Genomic DNA, 27,589 nt, shown 5'->3' with positions numbered 1-27,589 from the left:
CTGAATTTGGTATTCCCTGTTGTAACCCACAAAGGCACTGTTACAGCCTGGCAGTCCCCTCTTCAAATCACTTACATTTTATTCTTGTATTTAGGTTAAAACAAGTTTTTCCAAACAACTTTTGACTGTTTGTTGATCTCAAATGTATTTGTTGTGAAGCTTGTGTTTCTCAAAACAAGTTTTAACCAACTCCTTAGCATTATGAAACAAATATACAAACTTTTATTATTTAAAGAAAATAGCTCAAAGCGTACAATAGTTTTGGTCATATTTAAAAGGTCATCCATGAATAAAAACGATAGTTGCTCCACAAACATGGGCACATAGAGTAAGTTTTTTCATATTTGTTAATAGCAGCTAAGTTACACATAGATAGTTCTTAATACCATGCAAGCTCAGTTGAATTCCATACATTCATTATAAACTTGCAGTTATGTTCATGCCAAATAACCACCTTTTCATAAAAAGGTAATAAAGGAATTCACCTAAACATGACCAAGATTAAACAAAGAAAAATCTTAAATAAGTACAGGCAACTAAACTTTTTCATAAAAGATTTTGGCATTATACCATTCAAGAAATGCTGTGTCTTCTCCATTCTCTTTAAATGGCATTTAGTAGTGTTAAGCATTGTTATAAAAAAAATACAACCCTGTTTTACAACATAAAGTACTGACATAGTTCAAAGTACTTTGCCAATTATAAATAATATAATCAAGTTCTGAAGAGTGTTCATGGAAAGCAACCTATACTCTCACACACACACACTATATTCATGTAATGAAAACTGTTATTAAAAACAAAACATGTTTATTCCCATGCCAGCTTGTACTACTGAAGTGGGATTCAATACCCATCCTGAAGACTTACAGTTCATGGATCTACAGTCTCTGGGAAAAAATAAGACAAAAATTTACTTTCACCAGAATACACATCACTTTACCATTCTTCACTGAATAATCCATTTGTCAGTCACAACTGACATGAATTGGTCCTTTTGAAAGTGATTTTTTGTTCGAAGGCCTTGCAAATAAAAACTGTGGTCCACTAGCATTTATAAAAATTCAGTCAGCTGCTGCTCAATGCAGAATAATCCTACACGTTGCTTCTACCTAGAGTAATCTTCATTATCTGTCATACGTAATTGCAGACCGTCACACCTTCCACTGTGACTCAATGTGCAGCTACAAGTAGAGAAGTGCTTTGATTCTCAGTCACTTCAAAAACACTTGTTGAAGCCGGCCCTTAGCACATAATTAAGTTGAAAATCTTTTCGCTGTTCATAATGGTTTGTCAATAACTGTAACACCTATAGAATAAGAGAATCACAAGATTAAAGTGTAAGTTATTTGATCGCGTTTTTTCAAAAAAGACAACTTCCAAAAGTATTACAAGAAATACAAGATTTCATACAATGATTTATACCCATTAAAAATATATATCTATATGTGCATTAATTTAAGGCAAATATCCAAAAATGTTCAACCCGTGTTACTCAACACAAAGATTAACCTTTCACCATTAATTCAGTTTGATTATCAGTAGCATAACATCTCTATCATGCACTTGTTTATATTACCCATTTTCTGTTTTCCCAAAAATGTGAGCCAAGATCCTCAAAGGGATCTGATTTTCAGTGGGTGGATTCCCAGCACATCTAACGATCAGGCTCATTTAAAGAATGTCCTGCTCCCCCCAAAGTCAGATCCTAAAGTAAGTTTCCAGCCGCTTTAACAAAAATTGTACTTCTTAGTGAATACCGAGAAGAAAATAAAGTGTGCTATCCAAAACAACCAGATTTTTCATACAATTTTAGTACAATATTTTGCTTTTAAATGAATTTAAGAAATAATATTTTTATTTATATTATGATAGTGTGGTGATAGAAATTATGATAATTAGGAGCCCTAATTCTGGACCAGGACCAGGCACTGTACAAAATATACTTTAAAAAACAGGTCTTTCCGTGCAATAGATTTTTACCTGGGACATTTTACTCTTCGGATGTTTTGTCACACAACTCACTTGAGGTACTACTTTCAAAGTAATTGTGAGCAGTTTAAAAAACTATATACCCATTACCTGCATAGCTCCTTCCAGTACTCATACAAGAGGACACAACTGTCCATTTATCAGTTGTTGGGTTATAATATTCCACTGTTGACAAGTTACAGGAACCATCATCTCCTCCAACTACATATAACAGGCCATATACAGCACAAACCCCTATTAAAAAGGAAAATAGCTGCAATAAGACAGAAGTTTACAGAAAGCGCACACCTATTTGCTTGCTTACATAGTGAAATCATGCCTTCCATTTTGAGGCTTTAGTAAAGAAGCAGAAAATATTAAAGAGAGGTAGAAGCATGTACAGAATAGATACACAGCCACATTAATAGCATTTTAAAGAACAATATTTCTAAACTACAGTATATACCTGCATTCCTTCTGCACATGTTCATATCTGCAACCTGCCTCCATGTACTGGTGGCAGGATCATATACTTCAACACTTTTTCTAACCAAAGGACCATCATGACCACCTACTGCATACAATAAGTTGTTTAACACACCAACACCTGTAAAAATACAAAAACACTCAAAATCAATAGAAGAATGGCTATGACTGAGTATCAGGGAAAGCCAGTACAGAGTGTATTTATAAATGTAAACCCTATTTCACAATCAGAGTTAGAAACCCTCTCAAAAGAAATGTGGGTCAGAACATGTTAAACTAAAGAAATGATTACAAATTGGTAAAGGCAAGACATTGATTAGAGGCCTTGTGTGACTGGGCTTATCATAGCATACAAAGATTAGAGCTGTTCTGCAACAGAAGATTAGGAATAAGCAAAGAATAAATGTACTGAATATCTATGCAAATACAGAGTACTGGAAGTAAGCACCAGTTAGAAATTATACTAAATTATGGGCTATGATCCAGTGGTATAATGGAAACCAGGCAAGATGAGCCATATAAATGAATCTAAATCGAGCTGGGTACAATCTACACAGCAGAAAGAAAAGAAGAGGTGCAAGAGAGGCACTACATATCTATCAAAAGTATGTTGAAACAAGCTGACAATGAAGTTATGGAATACTTCACTGGGCATGAACATACAATGAATGAACAAACAACCAGGAAACTACAGTGGGCATCTGCTACAAACTGGTGGATAACACTAAACATTCCTTGAACCAACACTAAAGGTGCTCAAAAACCCAAAGGATTCCATACTCATGGGGTACAGAACCCAGATCTGTGTCAAATAAACATCTTAGTGTATATTTATCTTTATGTTAAGAACAACTTTATCAATCTATAAGGAGCGACTCAAGGAACAGGTGAAGTCAGACTGGATCTACTTCTTACTGATAAGTATGAACCAACTGAAAATATGAGAATCCTAGGAAAACCTGGAACCAGTGATAACAGCTGCTTATTCACCACTATAATAAGAAATGGGATAATAGAACAAACAGTATTAGCATAGAAGATTTCAGAAAGGAAAGTTTTTGGAGTTAAGACACTAGTAAGTAATGTATGACAAACAGAAATTTTAAAATTCACCAGTATGGAAGTTGGCTGAGGAATCCCAGGAGACAATGATGGCACTGACTGCTCAACAAAAAAGTGTAAGCTATAAGAGTTGGCCAAATGTGGTTTCATAAAGGGCTTCACAAAAGATTAAGAGTTTAAAATAAAACCTATATTGCAAATGAAAAGGGGGAGGGAACCAAATAGGAATACACAGGATCAGTTATGGCGCTCAGAGAAAAGATATGGTTAGAAAAAGTTAATCATAGGACTGCAAGGGACCTCGAGAAGTCATCTAGTCCAGTCCCCTGCACTCGTGGCAGGACTAAATATTATCTAGACCATCCCTGACAAGTGTATGGAAACCTGCTCTTAAAAATCTCCAATGATGGAGATTCCACAACCTGCCCAGGCAATTTATTCTAGTGCTTAACCATCCCGACAAGAAGTTTTTCCTAATGTCCAACCTATACCTCCCTTGCTGCAATTTAAACCCATTGCTTCTTTTTCTATCCTCGGAGGTTAAGAACAATAATTTTTCTCCCTCCTCCTTGTAACAGCCTTTTATGTGCTTGAAAACTGTTATCATGTCCCCTCTCAGTCTTCTCTTTTCCAGACTAAACAAACCCAATTTTTTCAATCTTCCCTCATAAGTCATGTTTTCTAGACATTTAATCATTTTGTTGATCTTCTCTGGACTTTCTCCAATTTGTTCACATCTTTCCTGAAATGTGGTTCCCAGAACTGGACACAATACTCCAGTTGAAGCCTAATCTGAGCAGAGTGGAGCAGAAGAATTACTTCTTGTGTTTTGCTTACAATCCTCCTGCTAATACATCCCAGAATTATGTTAGCTTTTTTTGCAACAGTGTTATACTGTTGACTCATATTTAGCTTGTGGTCCACTATGACCCCCAGATCCCTTTCTGCAGTACTCCTTCCTAGGCAGTCATTTCCCATTTTGTATGTGTGAAAATGATTGTTCCTTCCTAAGTGGAGTACTTTGCATTTGTCCTTACTGAATTTCATCCTATTTACTTCAGACATTTCTCCAGTTTGTCCAGCCAAAGTGTGAGGTGACTATCAAGGATTTTCAACAATATACTTTGGGGAAAATATATTATAAAGTAAGGCCATTAATACATAAAGAGGGACATGACCTCTGCTGAAATACTTAATATTTAAATTTTCATATCTGTCTTCAATAAGAAAACCAAAAAGGAGGGAGACTGGAATAATTAGGAAGTAATAAAAGTCTAAAAAAATAGCTACCATAAAACATCACTATACCAACATTATAAAATTATGTTATCCATTGCTTTATCAGTGATACTCAGTATGGACTATCATTCAGTTCAGCTAATGGGTATTTTGGTTGCTATTGTTTATGGCTATAACATGATCAGAATGCAACATTGTATCACTTTTCTTTCTCCTGCTCTGTGATCTCACTTTAGTGTAGAGTATCACACAGCATATATGTTGTACGGCTTTCAATTGTTGTCACTTTGGATGGGCTATCACCAGCAGGAGAGTGAATTTGTGTGGGGGGGTGGAGGGTGAGAAAACCTGGATTTGTGCTGGAAATGGCCCACCTGATGATCACTTTAGATAAGCTATTACCAGCAGGACAGTGGGGTGGGAGGAGGTATTTTTTCATATTCTCTGTGTATAAATAAAGTCTGCTGCAGTTTCCACGGCATGCATCCGATGAAGTGAGCTGTAGCTCACGAAAGCTCATGCTCAAATAAATTGGTTAGTCTCTAAGGTGCCACAAGTACTCCTTTTCTTTTTGCGAATACAGACTAACACGGCTGTTACTCTGAAAGGCTTTCAATATGAGAGGGCCTGAGGAAGTATGAGATTTTTATCACAAATTTGAGATGCAGTCATATAGACAAACCAAATATATAAAAAGATTGGGTTTCGTTGCAATTTTGTCCCATCTCTCTTCCCTAACTCCACCCTACTGTAGCCGTTGGCCTTATTGTTTACTATATTTACTTCTCAAAACCCAACCATTTAACATATTACTTTTTAATACTGTCTCCCACTCCCCTTTGGTCAATCCTTTATTACGCCTCCACCAACCCGGATTTACAAGTCATACCTCATTTCTTACTCCTTCCATCTGTATCTTCTTGTTGTCGTCCTCTTGCATTTTCAGTTATTTTGTTTTCTTCTCCTACCCATTTTCCTGGTCCTTGTCTTACCCTTTACCCCTCCCAAAAGGCCCGGAGGACATGGGATTTAAGATCCTCATCCCTGTGTGGTGCAGCGCACTCCTCTCAGCTGTAGCCAGGAGCAGATATGACTTCCATCCCTATGCTGATCAGCTGAGAGGTAGTGGCTCTAAAGGGATCAGGCAGCTGAAAGTCAAAACTTAGAAAAAAGTGGTCCTGGCAATTACCAGCTAAGAATTTCAGTTCTGAGTAAAATAATGGAATGTAAGAGAAAAAAAAATCTGAACATTTTTAGAGCTAGATTCACAAAAGGACTTTGGTGCCTAACTACAACTTTAGGTGTCTAAATCTTAGAACCAGGTCCCATTGAGATTCACAAAACCCCAACTCAACTGCTGCTGATCTGTGCAGGTGCCTAAACTAGCTCAGCACCTAATTTTTTGCCTACAAAGTTTCCTAGTTGCCTACGTATCTGCCTCTGCTCCTGCACACTGCAGCCCACTCTAGATAGCTGGATGCCCAAGTCCCAGAGCGATGCTGTAACCATGGGAAGAGAGGTGTTTCTCTACCTAACTCACCTGCAAGGCCCAAGCTGGTAACTCCAAGCTTGTCTGCCAGATCAGGCCCCTATAAATGAGCTTCCACAAAACAGTCAGGGAGAGGAGAAGGAACTCCCTCATAATTTTTAGTACAGTGTTAGATATCACTAATATTTATTAGTGCCCTTTTTATAATCCTTTGGCCAGTTTTTAATCTGCTTCTCATCTCCAAGCTCATGTCCATTCCAAGTAGGTGTGTGTGCGCTGCGTGCCTAGTCGTCGGAAAGTTTTTCCCCTAGCAGTACCCATTGGGTCGACTGTGGAGCTCCCTGAAGTGGTGCCTTCATGGCAGGGTATAGAGGTCCCTGCCAACCTGCCGCCTTTTCAGTTCCTTCTTGCCAGATACTCTGACAGAGGGGAGGCGGGTGGGTCTTGGAATGGACATGAGCAACGCATCTCAAAGAACAACAGTTACAAAAGGTAGGTAACTTTTTTTTTTTCCTTCGAGAGATTGCTCATGTCAATTCCAAGTAGGTGACTCCCAAGCAGTCCCCCAGAGGAGGGATTGGAGCTCACTGAGTGGCAGACTGTAGCACAGCTCTACCAAATGAGGCATCGTCTCTAGCCTGCTGTGTGATGGCGTAGCGTGACGTAAAGATGTGAACAGATGACCATATCACTGCCCGCAGATGTCCTGAATAGGGATCTGCACCAGGAAAGCTGCAGATGAAGCTTGCACTCTCATGGAGTGAGCTGTCCACGCTGGGGCCGGCATCTTTGCTAAGTCATAGCACACCCTGATACAAGCCATGATCCAAGAAGAGATCCTTTGGGATGACACCGGTAACCCTCCCATCGGCTCCACAACTGCTACGAAGACCTGGGTTGATTTCCTAAATGGCTTCGTCCGCTCGACGTAAAAGGCTAACGCCCATCTGACATCCAAGGAATGGAGCATACGTTCTCGGTTAGTGGCACGTAGCTTAGGGAAGAACACTGGCAGAAAAATGTCCTGATTCATATGAAATTGCAAAACCATCTTTGGGAGGAAAGCTGGGTGAGGCTGCAACTGCACCTTATCCTTGTAAAACACAGTATAAGGGGGCTCGTACATCAGGGACTTGAGCTCAGATACCCTCCTAGTCATAGCCCCGAGGAATGCCACCTTCCAAGAGAGGTAAAGGAGACAGCAAGTCGCCAGGGCTCAAAGGGAGCGCTCATCAATCTCGAGAGCACCAGATTAAGATGCCATGGGGGAATCGGCTGTCTTACTTGAGGGTACAATCTGTCTAGCCCCTTGAGGAAGCATCCAACCATAGGGTTAGCAAATACTGAACGGTCCATTGAGCTGGGATGGAAAGCTGAAATCGCGGCCAGGTGCACTTTTATTGATGATACTGTCAGCCCCTGCTGCTTTAAATGAAGTAAATAGTCCAAGATGAAGGGAGTCAAGGCCTGCAATAGACCAAATTGAAAATCTCTTCCACTTAGCTAGGTAAGTGGCATGTGTAGAAGGTTTTCTGCTGCCAAGGAGCACCTGCCTAACGGAATCTGATCACATGAGTTCTAACAGGATCAGTCATGGATCTTCCATGCTGTGAGGTGGAGACACTCTAGGATGGGGTGCAGGAGGCAGCTATGATCCTGTGTGATCAACTCCGGAATCAGGGGCAGAGTTATAGGCGTATCCACTGACAGGTCCAGCAGCGTGGTGAACCAGTGCTGATGTGGCCATGCTGGTGCTATCAATATTAACAATGCCTTGTCTCGTCGGACCTTGTGGATGAGCGGGAACGGCGGGGATGCATACAGCAGGTGCCCTTTCCAGGACAGGAGAAAGGCGTCTGCGAGCAAGCTCTGGCAATGATTCAGGAAGGAGCAGAACCGCTGACACTTCCTGTTGTGCCATGTCATAAACAGGTCTATCTGGGGAGGTCCCCACCTCTGGAAAATGTTTATGGTGATGTCTGGGCAAAGAGACCACTCATGGCCGTCAAAAGACCTGCTGAGGTGAACACCACCCTGTCTGTTTATATAGAACATTATATAGAATATTGACTGTCAGTACCGATACACATCTGCCCTGTAGATGGGTTTGAAACGTCTGGCAAACGAGGTGCACCGCATGCAGCTCCTTGACGTTGATGTGCAGTGGAAGTTCTGACTGGGATCATTGACTCTGAGACCTGAGATCGCTTAGGTGCGCTCCCCATCCCATTGCTGACACATCTGTGACTAGTGACAGCGTCGGCTGAGGTTTGGAGAAGGGTATTCCCACACACACTGTTTGCGGGTCGAGGCACCATCGTAGGGACTAAAGAACCTGAGTAGTAAGAGTGACCAGTCTGTCTAGGTGGTTTTGGTTCGGCCTGTAAACTAGAGCTAGCCAAGCCTGAAGGGGACGTAGCCGCATTCTGGCATGCTGTACCACAGACGTGCAAGCTGCCATGTGCCCAAGCAACTTTAAGCAATTCCATACAGTCATGTTGGGAAATCTGCTGATATCTTATGATGGCGTTCATGGTGAGGAAACAAGCTCCCGGAAGAGATGCTCTGGCCAGGGTGGAGTTGAGAAGGGCCCCAAGGAACTCTATCCTCTGAGTAGGGGTTATGGTTGACTTTGCCATGTTAAGAATGAGGCCACACCTGAGGAAAGTCATGCACATGAGTCGTTTGTGGGACAGGATTATGGACATGTGAAAGTACGTGTCCTTCAAGTCGAGGGCAGCGTACCAGTTCCCCAGATCCAGAGAGGGAATGATGGAAGCCAGGTAGACCATGCGGAACTTCAATCTCTTCATGAATCTGTTGAGGGGGGGAGGAGGCATGCAAAGGGGGAAGGGAACAAAATTGGATAGAATATCCCAATTCTACCGTGCTCAAGACCCATCGGTCTGAGGTTATTTGAGACCACAGTAGAAATGGGATAGATGATTCACAAAGAGAGGGGAAGGATCCGGGAGTTGGGCTGGAGCTCCATCCTCACGTGCATCTTCAACAGTTTGGTTTTGAGGCCAAGGGCTGTTTCACCTCCGCTTGGCCGTGGCCAAAGGAGGATTGAGAGAGGCGCCTCCTGCTACTCCTGCCCCGCTTCCTATTATAATCTTGTCTGGGAGGAGCAGAGTAGAAGCGTGCGGGTGGGCTGAGGTTTGACTGGCTTCCGCTGCGGGGGCCAGCCTGTGTAGCCCCAGGGATTTAAGGGCAAGTCCCCGATCCAAGAAGCCAAGAGTCGGTCTGCTCTGAAGAGAGCCCAGAGCAGTGAAAGGGTAGGTCCTGGATAGTATTCTGATCTCATGTGGGCATAGTATTCATGAGACCTGAAGCCATGAGCTGCTCCTCATGGCTATGGCAGTAGCCATCATGCATGTAGTCAAATCTGCCGAGTCCAAGGTGGCCTGTGGCAAGATCCTTGCGACCACCTTGCGTTCCTCCAAGACTGTGCCAGACTCCGAGCGGGAGTCCGTGGGGAGCAATTCCTGGAACTTGGCCAAGGTATTCCAGGAGTTGTAGCAGTAACGGCTGAATACTGCCTGCTGGTTTGCTATGCGAAGCTGGAGCCCCACAGTGGAGTACACTTTCCAACTGAAGAGGTCCAGCTTCTTAGTGTCCTTGGATTTGGGGGAAGACCCCAGCTGTCCCTGCTGCTCCTTGTGGTTAGCTGCCTCCACCACCAGCATACCCACCTGCGGGTGGGTAAAGAGCCGCTCGTGCCCTTTGGACGGTACAAAGAATTTGCATTCCACACCCTTGACCATGCAGGAGGATAGAGGCAGGTGTGTGCCACAACACCTTAGTGGTGTTTTGGATAGTCTTGATATGGGGCAACACTTCCTTCAAAGGTTCTTCAGGGATCAGAATGTCTACCATCAGATCTGTCTCCTCAGAGACCTCCTCTGCCTGCATATTTAGGTTCTGGGCCACGCTCTTCAGCAGGTCCTGATGCACCCTGGAGTCTATGGAAGGCAGCATAGTAGAGGTACCCACCACCACCTCATCTGGGGTGGACGAGGACGACGCCCTCGGGGGCACTGGGTCGTCTTGACCCTCTGGCTCATGGGAGTCGCCCTGAGTGGTGACACCTTGAGCAGCACAGGGGATAACGGTGGTGCCCAGCGCCAACCTGGACGTCCGTGTCCTGCCCATGGGGAGACTCCTGGGTTGCCGAGGTGGCTGAAGGAGGGATCCAAACCTCCGAGGCCACGGACAGGGATCTGGAGCCCAACCCCTGGGCTTGGTGGTAGGCCCATGGTGTTCAAAAGGGCCACTGGGCTGGCCCCTGCCACTGTGGGGGCCAGGACATCACAGGCACCGTTTGCCCTTCGTCCTGCCTCAGACCGTGCCAGCTAGCCTAGAGACATAGGAGTCCACCTCTGACTCCGAAGAATAGCTGAATCTCTGTGACCACGGTGGTGCGGATTGAGGCAGTGCTGGGGAATGGTGCCATGGAGAGGGTGATCAAGACTGTGCTGTCATGGCGATCAAGTCCCTGGCAGCTTAACATGTGTCCGGTGTGGACAGAAGGCCTATGTCCTCCTCCAGGTCCTCCTGCAGTGGGGAGTCCACCAGGACCAGACTTGACGGACCTCCCTGCAAGGCTGAAGTCGACAGTGCCATTATAGATGGGGCCGAGGCTGAGTGTCCCAACATGGGACTCACCCCACTGGTGCCTGCTTGCTCCACTATTTTAGTGGGGAAGCGCCCTGTCTGCTCTTTTCTTTTTGTGCGGCACCGACCAATGGGAGTGGTGCCTTGCACTGGCATTGGAGCCGGTCTTCGGTGCTGGGGAATGGTGGTGCCACCGAGATTCCTTAACCGAGCCTTTTCTCTGTGCTGAAGCCTCCCACACCAAGGCCGGTGCACTGTGCACTGAAGTACCGAGCATGGGGTCAGATGTCGCCTGGGCTCTCTGGGGATGAAGGGCCAACTCCATCAAGAGGAGCTTCAGCCAAAAGTCCCACTCCTTTATAGTTCTGGGCTTGAAGCCCCTGCAGATCTTGCACCTGTTGGACTGGTGTGCCTCTCCCAGACACTTCAGACAGTAGTCATGGGGGTCTCCACTTTGTATGGGCTTCAGGCAGGATCCTCATGGCTTGAAACCCAAAGGCCAAGACAAGCCCCAGTCCCCAGCGGGAGCAAAGGGTAGTGTGGGGGGAAACCCCCAATTAAAACCTAACTACTAACACTAATACTAACTAAAACTTTTAAAGCTATTTACTGAAAAACGGATAACAGTCCACTATGAAATTGCTTGCTCAATGCAAGAGAGAGAGAAAGCTGCTCCAACGACTGTCACTGGCGATAAGAAGGAACTGAAGAGGCGGCGGGTCGGCAGGGACCCATATACACTGCCATGAGGGTACCACTCCAGGGGTTCCACAGCTGATCCGACGGGTACCGCTAGGGGAAAAACCTTCCGATGACTGTGCACATGGCGCACCCACACTTGGAATCGACATGAGCAATCACTCGAAGAAGTAGTTTAATTAGCAGTATTTTATGAGATACTAAAATGTTTTACTAAAAATCCACATATGACATATTCCTTGATGCACTAATTTTGTAATTTTAGGTAAAAATGTAATCAAATACTTTAAGCAAGTTTTATGATATAAACAAATCAAATTCTTGGTTTTTTTAGCTAGAATTACAAAATAGGTCTCCGAAGGGAACTCTGTAGATGAAATATTTGGATTTTAGTAAATGTTTTAATACAGTGTCATGAATTACTACTCAAAAATAATTCATTTGGATTGGATTTAAGTACTGCTACATTGATTAGAAACTTGATAGAGTTCAATAAATAAAGATAGAATAAATTATAGAAGGCAAGGTATAATATTGGAGAAGTGGTAGAAAATTTATTGGGGTGCACCTAGGAATCCAAGTTCCATTAGGTCTTATTTACAGCAATGTTTCTTTTGATCATAAGGAAAAGGAGAAAGAAGCACATTAATGCAACTCCTGCTGGATACTAAATTGGATATGCCTAGAAACACTATGGAAGACATCCAGAGTATAAAGGGGCCTGAAGAGGCTAGAAACATGGGCAGAAAAATACTCAAATTAAATTTGATTTGGAAAAGACCACATGAAAACATCTGGAGCAATAAACTACTATTCAATGAGTTGGAAAAACCTAGAATACCAAAAGAGAGAGATGACAATGATCAGCAAACTTGGCTTGAGTTCCCAATATAACAGCCCCAAAATGGCATTAGTATCATCTCAACAAACAAGAAGTAGATGTCACTCTGGCATTTTGAGTTATATTTAAAAAACAAAAACACACACATACGTCTTGGCGAGATTACACTTAGATTATTGTTTTAGATTCTGGGCACTTCAATACTAGAAAGAAAAAACTGAAGGGAGTTCAAAGAAGGATACAAGAGATTTACTTCTGAAGAAAGATTAAAAGAGAGAAATGTGTACAGCCTGACTAAATGACAGGGGATGGCAGCACATGACAGCCAGACATATTTGAAGGGTATAAACAACAGGTAATGAGGGGGTTATTCAAGATGAAACAAAGGTTGTATAAGTAAAAGTAATGGGATTAAACTAAGGAATGGAAACTTAAGGACAAATATAAGGAGAACACTTCCTAACAGCGAGATCACTTAGACTGCAGAACAAGTTTTCCAAAGGAGGTGGTGGAAGCCCAATCACTTTGCACAGTTTAAGTTAGACTGAAATCCCTATTAGAGAAAGCAATCCTACACTAAGAAAGGGATGACCTAGATGACATAGGCCTCTCTTATCTGATTTCTGTGATTTGATGAGCTGCTTAATGGAGTTTAGTTGGAAATGTAAAAGCACTGGATGTGACGTTCCATGTATATTACTCTGTATGATAATACCAAGAAGCCTAAAAAGTCTAGTAGGTAAATGCGAAAAAGTACCAAAACAAGGGGGTAGAAAACCCCTGCATATTTAACATTTAACCCTACTGTATGGGACAGTTTTGCATTTGTAACCTGCAGTGCTTTTGTCAACTCCACCATACAATAAAAGTAAATATTCTGAAGTGTCCTATTAGGGTCAGCCTGTATTTTATATTTTAAGGAATAACGTGTTTCTGTGGTTGCAATATAATAATTTGCTTTCATTTTGTTAATTCTTGTTCACTCACCTGCTCCACTCCGTCTAGTGCTCATTTCTGCCACATAGGTCCACTCATTTGTACTAGAATTATAGCATTCCACCGTACTAAGGCACTGACGTGACGCCCCATCATAGCCACCTACAGCATACAGAATACCTAGAAAGGCAATCACCAAGCCCCCCGCCCCACAGTATACACAGATTAATTTAAGTATTTTAACACACACACAGGTACGTAGACTCTGATGTGCTATATATAGGAAAGCAGGCAGAACATCAATTCAGTGACACCTTCTACTGTTGTTTTTCGCAGTCCAATTTAGAGTGGTTATGGGGGAGGTCCTACATAAACACAATTAGCCTGAAGTATTCGTCTCTGGTCCCTGTTATTTTAAGCGGATATGATATTCTAATTCATATTCTAATATAGCAGAATACATATATTTTGTTTTAAATAAAATAAACCATAAACAAAGCAGTTTCTACTAAAAGTTGTGCCAGTGATAGTGGATGGCTATAATCATCTACATGTTTCTTAAAGGCCATTTAAGATGGGGTAATAAACTAATCTCCTAGTCTAATGACCAAAATATTTCCTATTCTCAGGTGGCTTTTAAAAAGCAATTATAACAGTTTTGCACTGTCCACACGAGCTGAATAACAATGTTCACAGAGGAGTTTTGAAAAAATATAAACAAAGTTTAAAGTCTGCTCCGCAATGTGGCAGAAAATAGCATAAATAGTTGTGGTAACCTTTTCCCTACTTGCAGACATCAAGTTTTCCTCTACTTTGTCACTGACTGAATGTGCCACTAATCTATCCTTTTAGTTGAGAATGTCCCATTCCCTACCTTGATTTTTGAACACGAGCAGAGAGAAAAGGCAGAAACTTTCAGAACTGTACTTGTCTTATTCTCAGTTAATAACAAGGACATTTGGATGTTTGCAATCAGTACTAGACTGCTTTGCAAAAACCTTCCAGTCTATATATTTATTGTACATGTAGTATTTGACTGAGAAAAAAAATCTTACAAATGTACAGACAGCGACATAGACAGACAACTAACATTATCGGATGACATAAAAACTTACCTCCAACAACACCTACACCAACACTACTCCTTCTTGTGTTCATGGGAGCTACATGAAACCATTCATTAGTCTTCATATTATAAGCTTCTACGGATGATAAACCTGTTAAAACAGAACAAAATCTGTGATTGACATCTTCACAGTATCCAGTCTTTAGAAATTCTCCGTGCTAAGATTTGCAGTCAGATTTTTTTCTAAGAACAATTAATGGCTATACATGTGGCCTGGGAAGTATCATTTGGATAGCCCACAACATACTGTGATGTTTGGATAAGGGATGGTGAATAAAGTCTTTGTAGGGAGTCAGAAAAATTTCTCCCTTTCTTTTTTTAAATGATGAGCTATTTGGTACAGCCTTCTGCTCACCAACACGTTCATGTACATACACACACGTGCACATCGCATGTGTGCACACGCACACACACACACACTTCAGACACCACTAAGAGTTAGGAATAAGTGTGCATATTTGCATTACAGAAAACACACAGAAAATCTGTTCTACACGCACACAGGAAGGGGGCTCCTAGGCTCATATCTTTCATGAGGGAGTTGTCAGAGGACTGTAATAGGACAGTGAGAAGGAATTTGGCTCTGCAGTGGCTCAGATGCTGTTTAGTCCTTTGGACCTGCACTCTAGCAAGTGGGAGTACGGATCATTGCTCCCACTCAGTACACAGTTTGTGCTAGGACCAGCACCTCCCAGGGAATGTTCAACTACCCAAAGGCTACTTGGCTTTCCTGGTCTTTTTCATTTCAAATGCCAGGAACAATATCAAGATGCATAAGTAGATCTGACAGGATTATTTCAATAGTAGCTAAAACTGTAATAACCAACACAGTAGTATTTAAAGATAAAATACCTGTACTCCCATCAAATCCTCCTACAGCATACAAGAGTCCATTTAATACAGCAGCTCCCAAGGTGCTTCTCCTATCTTGCATATTAGCAACACTGGTCCATTGGTCCTTCACTGGATCATAGGAATCTACTGTGCGAACTCTTAAAGAGCCGTTGAAACCACCGACAGCAAAAACTAGTCCACCCATATACACCATGCCTTGAAAAAACAAGAGTTTACTTTCCCTTACCACTGACTTTCTTTTGTACTGTTCTCAGCACATCAGTGTTTAATAAGTAACAATTTATAATATAGATTGCATTACATTACCAGGTTTTTAGTGACACTTTATTCAGTTTAAGCGTTAAATTTTACATGACATTAATGCAAAAATGTTCTGCAGGCTGGATTTATCTCTGCTTACAGCTCCTCAGGTGTATTACATTAAATGCCATTTTAAACAACAATATTTTTACATAATGGTTCTCTCCATATTCTTTAAACATAAAACTGAAGTATCTGAACATCTCATACACATTAATGGATTTATCCTCAGTATCATTGCAAGTTCTATTTTACAGATTGGGAACTAAAGCACAAAGAGACAAAGACCAAATTTTCAAACTTGGATGATCTAAAGTTAGGCATTTAAATCCATATTTAAAAAGTAATTTAAGTAAGTGGCCTGAATTTTAGAGGCGATGAGCACTTGCAGCTCCCATTGAAATCTCTACTCAGCACTTCTCAGGGCATGTAGAATAAGTGGTAAAGAAAGAATAAGCATGGTTTTGAATATTGCTGTAGACAGAGCAGTTAGGCTATACATCACATACCTGCTCTACATCTTCTGGAAGGCAATTCAGCCACCTGATGCCAGCGCTCTTCTTTAAAGTCATAGCATTCCACGCTACGGATGGCCTTTGGTGCTTGTCCTCCAACCACCATCATCAACTGCAAGGGAATCAACAATATTTACTGCTTATTTGCACATATGGGAATATTTGAAAGGCTTTAAAGTGCTAAAGAAAAACATTTCTATGTACAGCCCATAATCAAAAGATATTTCAGCCAAATATATGCCTAATATCTTACAAGTTAAGAAAAAATAAAAAGACTTCTGAAACATGGAATTTGTGATCTTTCCAGCAAAGGCAGTATTTGAGGCAAGAAGACAGAAAGGAATTCTGGCCTTGTTATACATGCTGTATGGGAAAGATTCAGATTGCCCTGGCCACACAGGAATAAAGATTTGATGTAACGGATGTAGTTTAATTAGGCCACAAATTTAGTCACTTAATATATCTGGAAATAAATCATACAGTGCAGGTCGTCATTCTTTCCTTAATAGTTTCCACCTATTTTGGACGTCTGCCGTCAGCTTTCCAAGCTGGTTCCAAACTTATTGCTGGGACCTTGCCATGCTCCCCTCATATGAAGGTTAAGAGAGGGTGGGGGGTGGAAAAAGGTGGAGTTGTTTCCCCACTATACCAGGCATTAGGAGCCACAATCTCCCTTTTCCCAGTTTCCTTAGGTGATGCCTTCCTCTAAATCCACTTCCAACTCCTGATTATCAGTGAATAAGAACATAAGAACGGCCACAGTGGGTCAGACCAAATGTCCATCTAGCCCAGTATCCTGTCTTCCAACAGTGGCAATGCCAGGTGCCCCAGAGGGAATGAACAGAACAGGTACATCAAGTGATCCATCCCCTGTTGCCCATTCTCAGCTTCTGATAAACGGAGGCTAGGGATACCATCCCTGCCAATCCTGGCTAATAGCCATTGATGGATCTATCCTCCATGAATGTATCTAGTTCTTTTTTGAACCCTGTTCAGAGCCCCTCTGTTACAAATCCTGCACAGGACACCTGCCACACTGCTATCTACTACGTTGCAACATCCTGACCTCACCTTACCTACCACCCCTCCAGGTCCCTGACATGCTGCAGGGAAGGTGACAAAAATCCACCCCGCGTTGGCCAATCTGGCAGTGAGGGCAAAATTCCTTACCAATCCCAAAAGAAAAAAGGTTACTAGTGCAATGCCACCAGCAGATCATAAAAATCTGGTTAGACTCTGATTCCAGGGGTGGGAGGGTGAATGATGTGGATTGGTGACTGATGGGAGAGCTCCTTCCAGAGTGCACGGAGTATAAATATCTCCCCTCCGTCCACTGCACATGGTGGGTCAGTGCTAAACAGGCAAATGGGAGGTGAGGGGGTCACGGTAGTAATAAAGACAATCATAAATACGTGGTTATAATGGTCAGAGTAGACACAGTGCAGTAAATGATGCCTGTAATCTAGCCTCAAATTAGAGACTGTTTATAATTTTGGGGTTTAAATTTCTATATAGTTTTAAATTTCTACTGAAATTAAGTACCAGTTTACTGGTAAGTATTTATTTAAAATAAAGGAAAACTCCTATTTTGAATATAGCTCCTAATGTCTACATAGACTCAAATTTCTGGTCGGTTTCTCTCTCGTGAGCAGCACAGGACTGATAACCAGGATTACTCATATTAATGTTGAAACAAAAGATTGACCAAAATATTTAGAAACTTTACTTCATAGCATAATTTTACTAAGAATTCTGCTGTCCAAAATTTGTATCTGTTTAAACAAATAATATTGAAAAGAAGAAAGAGCATGTAAATATCGATTATCATAACACTCAGCGTTACCTACTTAGAAGAAGAGAATGTAATGCTGTTTAAAAAAATCATCCCAAAGTCTTTCAAGATTTTCAGGATAAGATTCTAATGTCAGACATTCAGCATGGTGTTTTACATATTTTTATTACTCTGCTACTTTACTAGTGCAACTAATTAGTAAAGTGCATTGTGCAGGTTTAAAGGAGTCCAGAGATGGGTGACAAAAATTATTACACATGACAAGACTTCAATAATCAAGAGAATTTGAAAACATTTGGACTGTTTAATTTGGAGAAGACATAAATAAGAGTCAACATAGTGGAGGTATGTTAAATAAATAATGAATGATAAAGAATGTGAATTAGGCATGCCTATTTACTTTTTCTTGTAGTACAAAAAGAGGCCATTCAATTAAATTCAAAGTCAAAAAAATTGAAACTGAAGAAAGCTGCAGGAAGCTCAGGATAAAGATACTCTGGGAACTTTTGGGGGCTGATTCTGCCCTCAAGTGTGAGAGCCCAGCTCCTAGAATCTAGATGAAGTCAGTGAGGATTGTGAATGTGCACCTGAGAGCAGAATCTAGCCTTTGATTTGGCGCTCTTGCTAGTTGTAAAGCTTCACTGAATATGCAAAAGTCAGAGGAATGGCATTGACATCCAGCTCCTATTCTGCCACTGCTGAGTTGGAATAACAGTACTGTGATAAAACTTCTTCTGTATTTTGGTGAAAGAGAAGAGGAGCTTAGGTATTTAACAAATATTGTTAGTTGAAAACAAATTAGATTATTTAAAATACTCCAGAATTAGACACGATCACATAATTTTATCCAGGCTTACATTCCCCGTCCCCACTGCAGACCCATAACTTTGGTTCCTATGATGCTACGGCAGCACCATAACTTCTGTGGGCTCAAAATGGTACAGTTCTATAACATATTTTCCTTAAAGAGCCAAAACACAGACATTTATGAGTTTTATACTCCATAAAACGTTTCTGTCAGTCAGTTTAGGATCTAAGCTCTTACCATGTTGCACCCTTCTCAATGGTGAACAATTCTAGTAGGAAGACTGTCTAATGGAGAACCCCAATTAAAGCCCTATCCAGCGTTACACTTTCATCCCAGACTTTAGACAAAACTGAATATGAAGAAGGCAGCTAGTTAGAAGTTAGAGATCTTACCTTTGGAAGGCTTACAGGTGTTCTCAGTCTGGTTCGAGTACTTTTCATCAATGCTCGTTGCTCAGTTGGCAGTAAGTGATACTTCATAGCTTCAATGAGGTAATCTTTACACGCACTGCTGTTCTTTACCAGCGTCTCCTCTTCAACCCTCTGTGCATTAATGAAAGTTTGACATGGTCACAGAATTTTAAAGTGAAACACAAATCATAATTCGAACTGAAATAAACCAACATTACAGGCAAAAAAATAAAGCACTGAATTAGTAGATCATACCCCAGTCAGTGAAACGCTAGAAACACCATGATGTTGATATGCCAAGTTCCTAGGGAAAAAATTGGAGAATACAGACCCTTCTAATTATTAAATGGAAGATATAATTTTAGGCAATGGCAAGTGTTTTTAGTCATTTTCCTGATGGTCAAGCAGATTTCTAGCTTTTCTAAATCACAATATAAGAGGCTCAGTTAAAATGAACTATTTGAACAAGAGGATCCCATTAAACAGAAACTCAACACAGAAATATAGCAAGAAACAGAGTGAAGAAATGTAGACCACCAAAGGTTATATTTCCAACATAAACAACTTTTAGTTGACCAAGATGCCAATTATCTGCGATAAGCATTCTGACACTAATCAGACCTTATGTTCAAAGTGATAACCGTACAAAATTGGCAAAACTGTAGTATATCTAAACTACATAAAATAGACTTCCTTTGACACTGAATTCTACATATTTAAAAATGATAGAACATTAGCTACCATGTACTAAAACATAAACATTAACTTTTAACCATTAAAATCATGAAAAGAATCACTAACAAAAAATGTGCTATATAAGGGATTATATTACAAAAGGAAGCCCAAATCTAAAGTCGGATTAATAATCACTGATTTACAATATGTATTAAATAATCACTGATTTACAATATGTATTAAGGAAACATTCATTCACTTTGGATGGGCTATTACCAGCAGGAGAGTGAGTTTGTGTGTGGGGGGGCGGAGGGTGAGAAAACCTGGATTTGTGCTGGAAATGGCCCAACTTAATGATCACTTTACATAAGCTATTACCAGCAGGAGAGTGAGTTTGTGTGTGTATGGCGGTGGGGGGGTGAGAAAACCTGGATTTGTGCTGGAAATGGCTCACCTTGATTATCATGCACATTGTAGGGAGAGTGGTCACTTTTGATAAGCTATACCAGCAGGAGAGTGAGTTTGTGTGTGTGGTTTTTGGAGGGGGGTGAGGGAGTGAGAGAACCTGGATTTGTGCTGGAAATGACCCACCTTGATTATCATACACATTGTGAAGAGAGTGGTCACTTTGGATGGGCTATTACCAGCAGGAGAGTGAGTTTGTGTGTGGGGGGGGCGGAGGGTGAGAAAACCTGGATTTGTGCTAGAAATGGCCCAACTTGATGATCACTTTAGATAAGCTATTACCAGCAGGACAGTGGGGTGGGAGGGGGTATTGTTTCATGGTCTCTGTGTGTATATAATGTCTACTGCAGTTTCCACGGTATGCATCCGATGAAGTGAGCTGTAGCTCACAAAAGCTCATGCTCAAATAAATTGGTTAGTCTCTAAGGTGCCACAAGTACTCCTTTTCTTTTTGCAAAGACAGACTAACACGGCTGTTACTCTGAAACCATTCATTTGAAACTATTTGTATAGCATTACAATTAGACTAAAACATAATTAAATTACTCTGATGTAAATTAGGCTGCTGACAGACAGAATCATATACAGTGTGTGTAAATTCTTGCTAGAATTCTTCTTGTTTTTGCTTACCTGAACTAAATATTCTCGGGAAAGCAAAGGCAGCCGAACATGTTCCATCAAACGTGCCATTAGCTCCTGCCTCACATCTTTGTCATGGTTTACCCATGCTATCACTGCTTCAAAAACCTTGCAGAAAACAAATACATGCCATGAGTCCCACCTGTTTTACAAATTCATCAGTATGAAAGTACAAGTGTGCCCCCAAAGCCAATTTTCACTTGGACTAAAGTTTCTGAAGCATAAAAATAGGAGGCCACATAAATTGGCCACTCCAATCCTTTCAACATATATAATATCCCCCTTGGGTATGTGTGAGCCAATCTCTTTTTGAATACATATGCTACTGGTTCCTCAGTGAGAACTCCCAGTGGATTAGGACATCGTCAAATTACTCTCACTATTATGAAAGCTGTCAACAAATCTAATCTGAACTTTTCCCATAGGAACTAATTTAATTAGTGCTGTAAACTCAATAAAAGCCTGCATCAGTAACCGTCTTTCTCCACCCTGCTTTTTCTTAAGGTCCTGAAGTCCAGAACTATCATCCATAACTAATTCCCCTGCATCTTTGCTGGTGTCACCACACTAGACTCTCACTAAAGTCTATAACCAACCAACTAGGGCAAGGCAAGTGTGATTTCTCTCCCACTGCACAATACTTCACTGTTGCTATAAAATCAGCGAATTAAAACTTTGTGTCTTTCTAGAGACAGACATTTATATAGTAAAGTCAAGCACTTCTGTGTGGGAGAGAACTAGACTTTCACGATACTATGGGAATAGCAACATGGCATTAGTTCTAAGATGAACTGTGCCTCCTATGCTCACAAGGGCTTTAAAATGCTTTTTAGTTTATATAAAGCATGTGTGGCCATACATCTTGTGTTCAAATATGCTTATATGTGTTAAGTGCGCCTGAACAGGGAGATTCAGACTCCTCTTGGAACAGATTTTATGAGATGGCCACAGCTCTCCTGACAGAGATAAGCACATTTTTAATGGGAAAAAAACATTGTATGTATATGTTCAAAATGAAAATATTTGTAAATTAAATTAGTTAGGTATTTGTTAAGGGCCAAGTATTGGTCCCATTGAAATTATTGGGAGTTCTGCCTTTGACTCCAATGGAACCAGACCTAGTTGCAGGGGGAAATCTAAAGATACCTTAAAGCTGTTTTGGTCATACACAGCTATCTAGCAATCTCTTTTGCAGTCCTTCCTCACTTTTTTTTTTTTTTTTTTTTTTTTTTTTAATTTGGGACGCTTCTCTCTTAAATCTGAAGACCAATCTAGTGTGACAGCTGTCCACTTTGGTACCTCTTACATTAAAGGAATCAGGTATATAAAGACGCTTCAAAAACGCCATTCTGCACAGCTAAATTAAAGCAAATCCCAATTTATTGTATGTCCCCATGTTAGCCAATCACTATGTACACATTCCTGCATTAATAGCACACATGTATTAATTGGTTTACCCCAAACTTTTAGGGTAAAAGCTTTTAGTTTTTAACTGTGAGTCACTGGTTAAATGCATTCTTAGAATCCTTAAGAGTTCAAATCTGTCAAGGGATTAATTTAAAGGTTTAACACCTTGACAGCATTTCTGTAAAACTTCCTTAAGTGCAGAGAACACTATGTGTGTCTACACAGTTGAACCATTTTACTGAGGGATTAACAAAAAAATCAATCCAAAAAATTATGTAAAATCTGGGAAGAATGGACACTTTTTTTTTCCATCCGAAAGGAAGAAAGGATAGATGTATCTTACCTTCTCCTCTGACGCAATTGTAAGTTTGTCACTGGATATTAAACTGCACACCTGTTCTACGCCAAGGTTGAGGAATTCTTCACTAAGTATGACATCAGAAAAATGCTGTTCTGTTTAGAAAAAAGTTCTCTTTAACATACACCACTGAGCGTAGTTTATAAGCAGCAATAAAACAATAACATGAAAAGCAAGATTGATTTAGCATAGCATACATGGTTACGTCTATAAACAATACCTTATTTTACAATATTCTCTAGCACCTCAAGTTTTGATCATTGCCTTCACACAAGCAGAGCAGGCAATTGTTATATACATTTTCAAAGAGGCAGAAGTTATTTTTAAAGTTAAATTTAAAAGTTTCATAAAAATAACTTCTCACGTTTTGCAGTAATGATACTAAAAACTTGCATTAGAAGTAATTTTCATAGTGATTAAACAGATTTTTTTCACTTTAAGATATTCTTTGAAAGTCAAGTTAGCACACCACTTGCCTATAGGGAATGCCTTATTTTAAGATCCCTTGTTCATATTTTACTAGTTTTATTTTGGAAGGTGTACACCAGTGCTTCAAATACAACATGAATATGCCTTTATATATTGTTTGGATATAGCCTTAGAGCCTGTAGTACAATCCTCAACATAAACAGTTATTTTACCCAGTCAGCATTTTAGAAGTTCATCCCAGTGATCTGCATTTGAAGTGCACTTCAGCAAGCATAAATAATTGAAATACTTTACACTTCTCTATTACCTTTCAGAGCATCTCTAGACTCTTAAAAACATTAAATTAAGCATCACAGCAACCCCGGGAGCAAATCTTATAACCATTTTACAGATTGTGAACTGAGGCACAAAGAAGGTAAGTGACTTGAGCAAGGTCTACAGTAAATCAGTGGCAGAGCCAGACATTTTATTATTTGTAATAGAAGCCTGCCTCTCACTTTAACAATTACAGCATGTTACATCTAAAAGCCTTCAGTTTAAGGGAGTACTTGACTGATGCTGGTTTATTCAGTCTCACTCTAGTCATAACAGTCACCTCTGGGTCTGAAATGACATGCATGGACTGCTTAAGCAGATGCAGCCTAAGCTGTGTTTCCCTGGAGCTGTAAATCCTGGGAGAGAAAGTTTGGTACACAGAGCACTCATCCAGGATGTAGAACTTTCCTAAGCAGAAGAGGCAACAGCTGTGTCCCTCCTGTTTACACCCTGAGGGTTTGGCCTCTGCCATGAGGTGTGGCGGTTGGTACTAAGTGCCTGTCCCTCTGTATGGGTTGGGGGCTCAGATTTTTTTAAAATATCCTTTAGAGCAAAGAAGTGTGAAGATGGAATTCTTCACCAAATGGGTTGAAAGAACTGGTTTAGAGTCTCTGAAGAGACTAGCAGAAGCAACATCGTTGCTTATAAATAGGCATAAAAGGTAGCCTCATGGTTATTAACTGGGATTTTTTTCTCATCACCTATGCCTAACAGACAAGAGACAGTTTGATGTTAGGAATTTAAAAATTCGCTTTGAAGTGACAGAAAGTAAAAAGACCAGCCAGGAGTAGACGAAACAGATTAAAACCAAAGTTGTATTTTTTAAAGCCTTTTCCAGTATTATACGATATACTACTTCAAGCATGACAAACATCTTTATCTGTGGTAGTGTAAGACCAAGAGTTATAAAGAATACTGAAGATTTCTAGGGTGAGAAGCCTGATTTTTCAGTAAAGCACATACATAGGTCTTCAGTAACTCCCTATGCTAAAACCTTTTGATGAATATTTTAACAGATTTTAACAAAAACAAGTGAGCATAAAACATAGGAAATGCCATACTGGATCAAGACATCTAGCCCACTATCGTGTCTCTCTGACTGTGGGAGCACCAGATGCTTCAGAAGAAGGTGCAAGAAACCACACAGTAAGAAGACGTGAGATAATCTCTTCTCTCCCACCCCACCACTCCCCACATTTTATGGTCTCACCTAATCCCAATGGTTAGAGACTTGTTTAAATCCAGCAGCATGCGATTTTACTTCCCTTCTATGCTCTTTAGCATTGGATAGTCTTGTTATAGTTAGAGTTATCATCAATAACAGCATCCAATCCCTCTTGGAATCTTCCTAAATTCTTTACCTCAATGACATACTGGGGCAATGAGTTCTGCAATCTAATTACAAGTTGAGTAAAAAGTATTATCTTTCATCATTTCTGAATTTGCCATCTCTCCATTTCATTGAATGTCCCCTAGTTCTTGTGATATGAGACAAGGAGAATAGAGATTCCTGATCTACCTTCTCTATACCATTCATTATTTTATATACTTTTTTCATGTCTCCTTTTATTCTTCCCCTAAGGTAATCAATCCTAGTATTCTCAGTGTCTCATTGTACCAGTCTTTCCATTCCCCTTATCATTCTCATCACCCTTCTCTGAACCTCCTCTAATTCTGCAATAGATTTCTGAGATGGGATGATCACATGAACACATTACTCCAGACGGGGCAGTAAAATTAATTTATATAACAACATTAAAATGTTCTCTCTGTTATTCTCCATCCTTTTCTATATGTAGCCTAACACGGTTTGCTTTCTTGACTACACCTGTACTTTGAGCAGAGGTCTTAGTTGAGGTGCCCAAAACGATGCCCAGGTCCCTTTCCTGAGTTGATACAGTTAATTTAGAGTTCTGTAAGGTGTATGAGTATTGAAATGTGCTACACACACGCACAACCAGTAAATAAGATGAACCAAAATAATTGCATGAGTTACCCTGTATGAACAATATCTGTCATTTAAAGCAGTAAGCATGACAAGGCTATTTGAAACAGATCCTTTGCTTGCAAAATATCTTGTTTGGATTTAAGTAGATATTTCAGTGAAAGTTTCTGCTCCCAAGAAAATCTAACCTGCAAATCCATGAGTAGGGTCAAAAACGAACGGATAGCTTTACCCTCTAAGTAAAATAAGGGCATGGAAGAATTACCCACCTCTTCTGTTCTCTTTTTTAAGCCATGTAGGGACATGCACAAAGTTTACAGAACCTTAAGACTTCCTAGAGAATGAAAAGGGTTGGCAAAATGGAATGAACTGAGGCATAAGCCAGTCGTGGAGATGCACATAAAAGTGGTAGGCAAGAAGCACTGGCATTTCAAGGGAAAGGAAGGAAGCAGAACAGGGGAAGTGACTATCCTTAAATTAATCTAATCCAGTGGTTCTCAAGCCACAGCTCAATCAGCATACAGCTGAGGCCCACTGACATTCTCAGGGCCATATAGGTATCATTGGATGTGGCCCACATAACACATCATGGGCCGCATATGCGGCCCACAATGGTAACTAGGTTGAGAACCACTGATCTAATCCAATCCTTAAAGAAAGTTTAGGTACAGAAAACCTGGTTTATCCTTCCCTAATAAAACCAATCAAGATATTTAATCATGCAATTCAAGTACCCAATTTATTCTATAATCAATAGTAAACAATCAATGATGTAAACAACTTTTTAACAAGTTATTTGCAGTTATGCCATACCATAGATTTACTGACTACTTTACAGAATAGGAAGAGACATGTTCCTTGCTCAAAAGAGATTGCAATCAGAACAAAAGATAAGATACACAGGATGAGAACTCAGGAAATGTTATCTATGAGAAAAATCAATGTAGGAAGGAACCTCAAGGAAAGAAACAGATTTTAGAAAGCAAAAAGAAAGCAGGTGTTTGAAGAAGTGGAAGACTCTTTAAGCAAAGGGGTTGGCATGCAGTTAGGCACAAAATAAAGCATAAAACTAAAAATGAGCAGATGAAAGGCACAGCAAAGAAAGGAGAAATGAGAACAAACAACCCACAAGATAGTCAATAGCTACACAGATTCGGGATCTTGAGTGCTACTGGTAGCAGAGAAAACGTATGAACCTGCAGCCTGATGCACTAGCGAGAAAGGAGAACTTCAGCACAGAAGGTGGATGTCTGAGTAAATTCGAGTTACCAAAAAAGGCTAAGCTATTATCTACTGCCTCTTTAGAGTTAGATGGTTACCAAGGAGATCTTGTTTAACTGTTTGATACATATCCTGTTAGCAGAAGCCAAGTGAAATTGCAGCTAAATGAATTATTGTAATGAGAAACCAAAATAGGGAAGAACACAGTAACTGAACGGGATCACCTTTAATAGCTCATCAACAATAATTTATTTAAAGATGGTACAGTGTTGAAGATGGAATACATAACTGCCTTCATACAGTATGTAATGCTTAAGAAACCTCTTGTGTACTGCTACAACCAAATAGTCTGTATGCTTCACATTAACTAACGGAACAACAAGAGGGACAGCAGAATCTTAATTTGAAATGAAGCAAACAAGTATTTCCAACCCCATCCAGTAAAAAGTAATGATCCGTACCCCAAAAATGTGATTGGATTAAAATTTGTGATTTAAAAAAATATTAAAGGTTGGGGTCTTTTGATTTGCCTTCTGGCTTTCGAGCCTTTAGGGTTCACATTTTCAAGCTTCTCTCCACAACCATGAGGGCTAGAAAAGCACCCCTCCCTTCCCTCCCCAACATAAAAGTTGAAGTTCTCATGTGAGCACATAACTTCAGGATCTGGGGCTTTTTAAACACCAAATATCACAAAACAGGCAATGCAGCTGCAAGAGTTGGCAACACTAATGGCCCTAATCTTACTTCAAAGTGATATTCTACACTTCTTGTACCATTGCTGCATGAAACCACAACTTGGCTGTGTTTTGGTTTTACCTCTTTCACGGTAAGGTTTACCTCAATCTTCTACTCTTCCAGGTTTCAGAGTAACAGCCGTGTTAGTCTGTATTCGCAAAAAGAAAAGGAGTACTTGTGGCACCTTAGAGACTAACCAATTTATTTGAGCATGAGCTTTCGTGAGCTACAGCTCACTTCATCGGATGCATGCC

General features: G+C 40.5%; 1 protein-coding gene across 2 annotated transcripts in view; it reads right to left on the bottom strand.

Moving 5' to 3' along the window:
* Positions 1-248: 248 nt before the first annotated feature.
* KLHL2 (kelch like family member 2) overlaps positions 249-27,589 on the bottom strand; it is a 112,031-nt gene continuing 84,690 nt past the window's right edge. The window contains exons 6-15 of one of the 2 annotated variants that reach the window (XM_084626294.1): positions 22,676-22,785; positions 20,917-21,033; positions 19,129-19,278; positions 16,131-16,248; positions 15,319-15,516; positions 14,456-14,557; positions 13,392-13,520; positions 2,438-2,578; positions 2,083-2,226; positions 249-1,309 (exon numbers count right to left, since the gene is read on the bottom strand). In XM_084626294.1, coding sequence (XP_084482420.1) covers positions 1,281-1,309; positions 2,083-2,226; positions 2,438-2,578; positions 13,392-13,520; positions 14,456-14,557; positions 15,319-15,516; positions 16,131-16,248; positions 19,129-19,278; positions 20,917-21,033; positions 22,676-22,785 — 1,238 coding nt within the window. In that variant the 3' untranslated portion in view covers positions 249-1,280. The remainder of the gene's footprint in view (positions 1,310-2,082; positions 2,227-2,437; positions 2,579-13,391; positions 13,521-14,455; positions 14,558-15,318; positions 15,517-16,130; positions 16,249-19,128; positions 19,279-20,916; positions 21,034-22,675; positions 22,786-27,589) is intronic. The other variant, XM_084626295.1, reaches the window with a different exon arrangement.

The sequence above is a fragment of the Lepidochelys olivacea genome (assembly GCF_965140295.1).
Source record: "Lepidochelys olivacea isolate rLepOli2 genome assembly, chromosome: 4".
Lineage (NCBI taxonomy): Eukaryota > Metazoa > Chordata > Testudines > Cheloniidae > Lepidochelys > Lepidochelys olivacea.
Note: the sequence above shows the minus strand (reverse complement) of the source record. Positions and strands in the feature narration are given on the sequence as shown.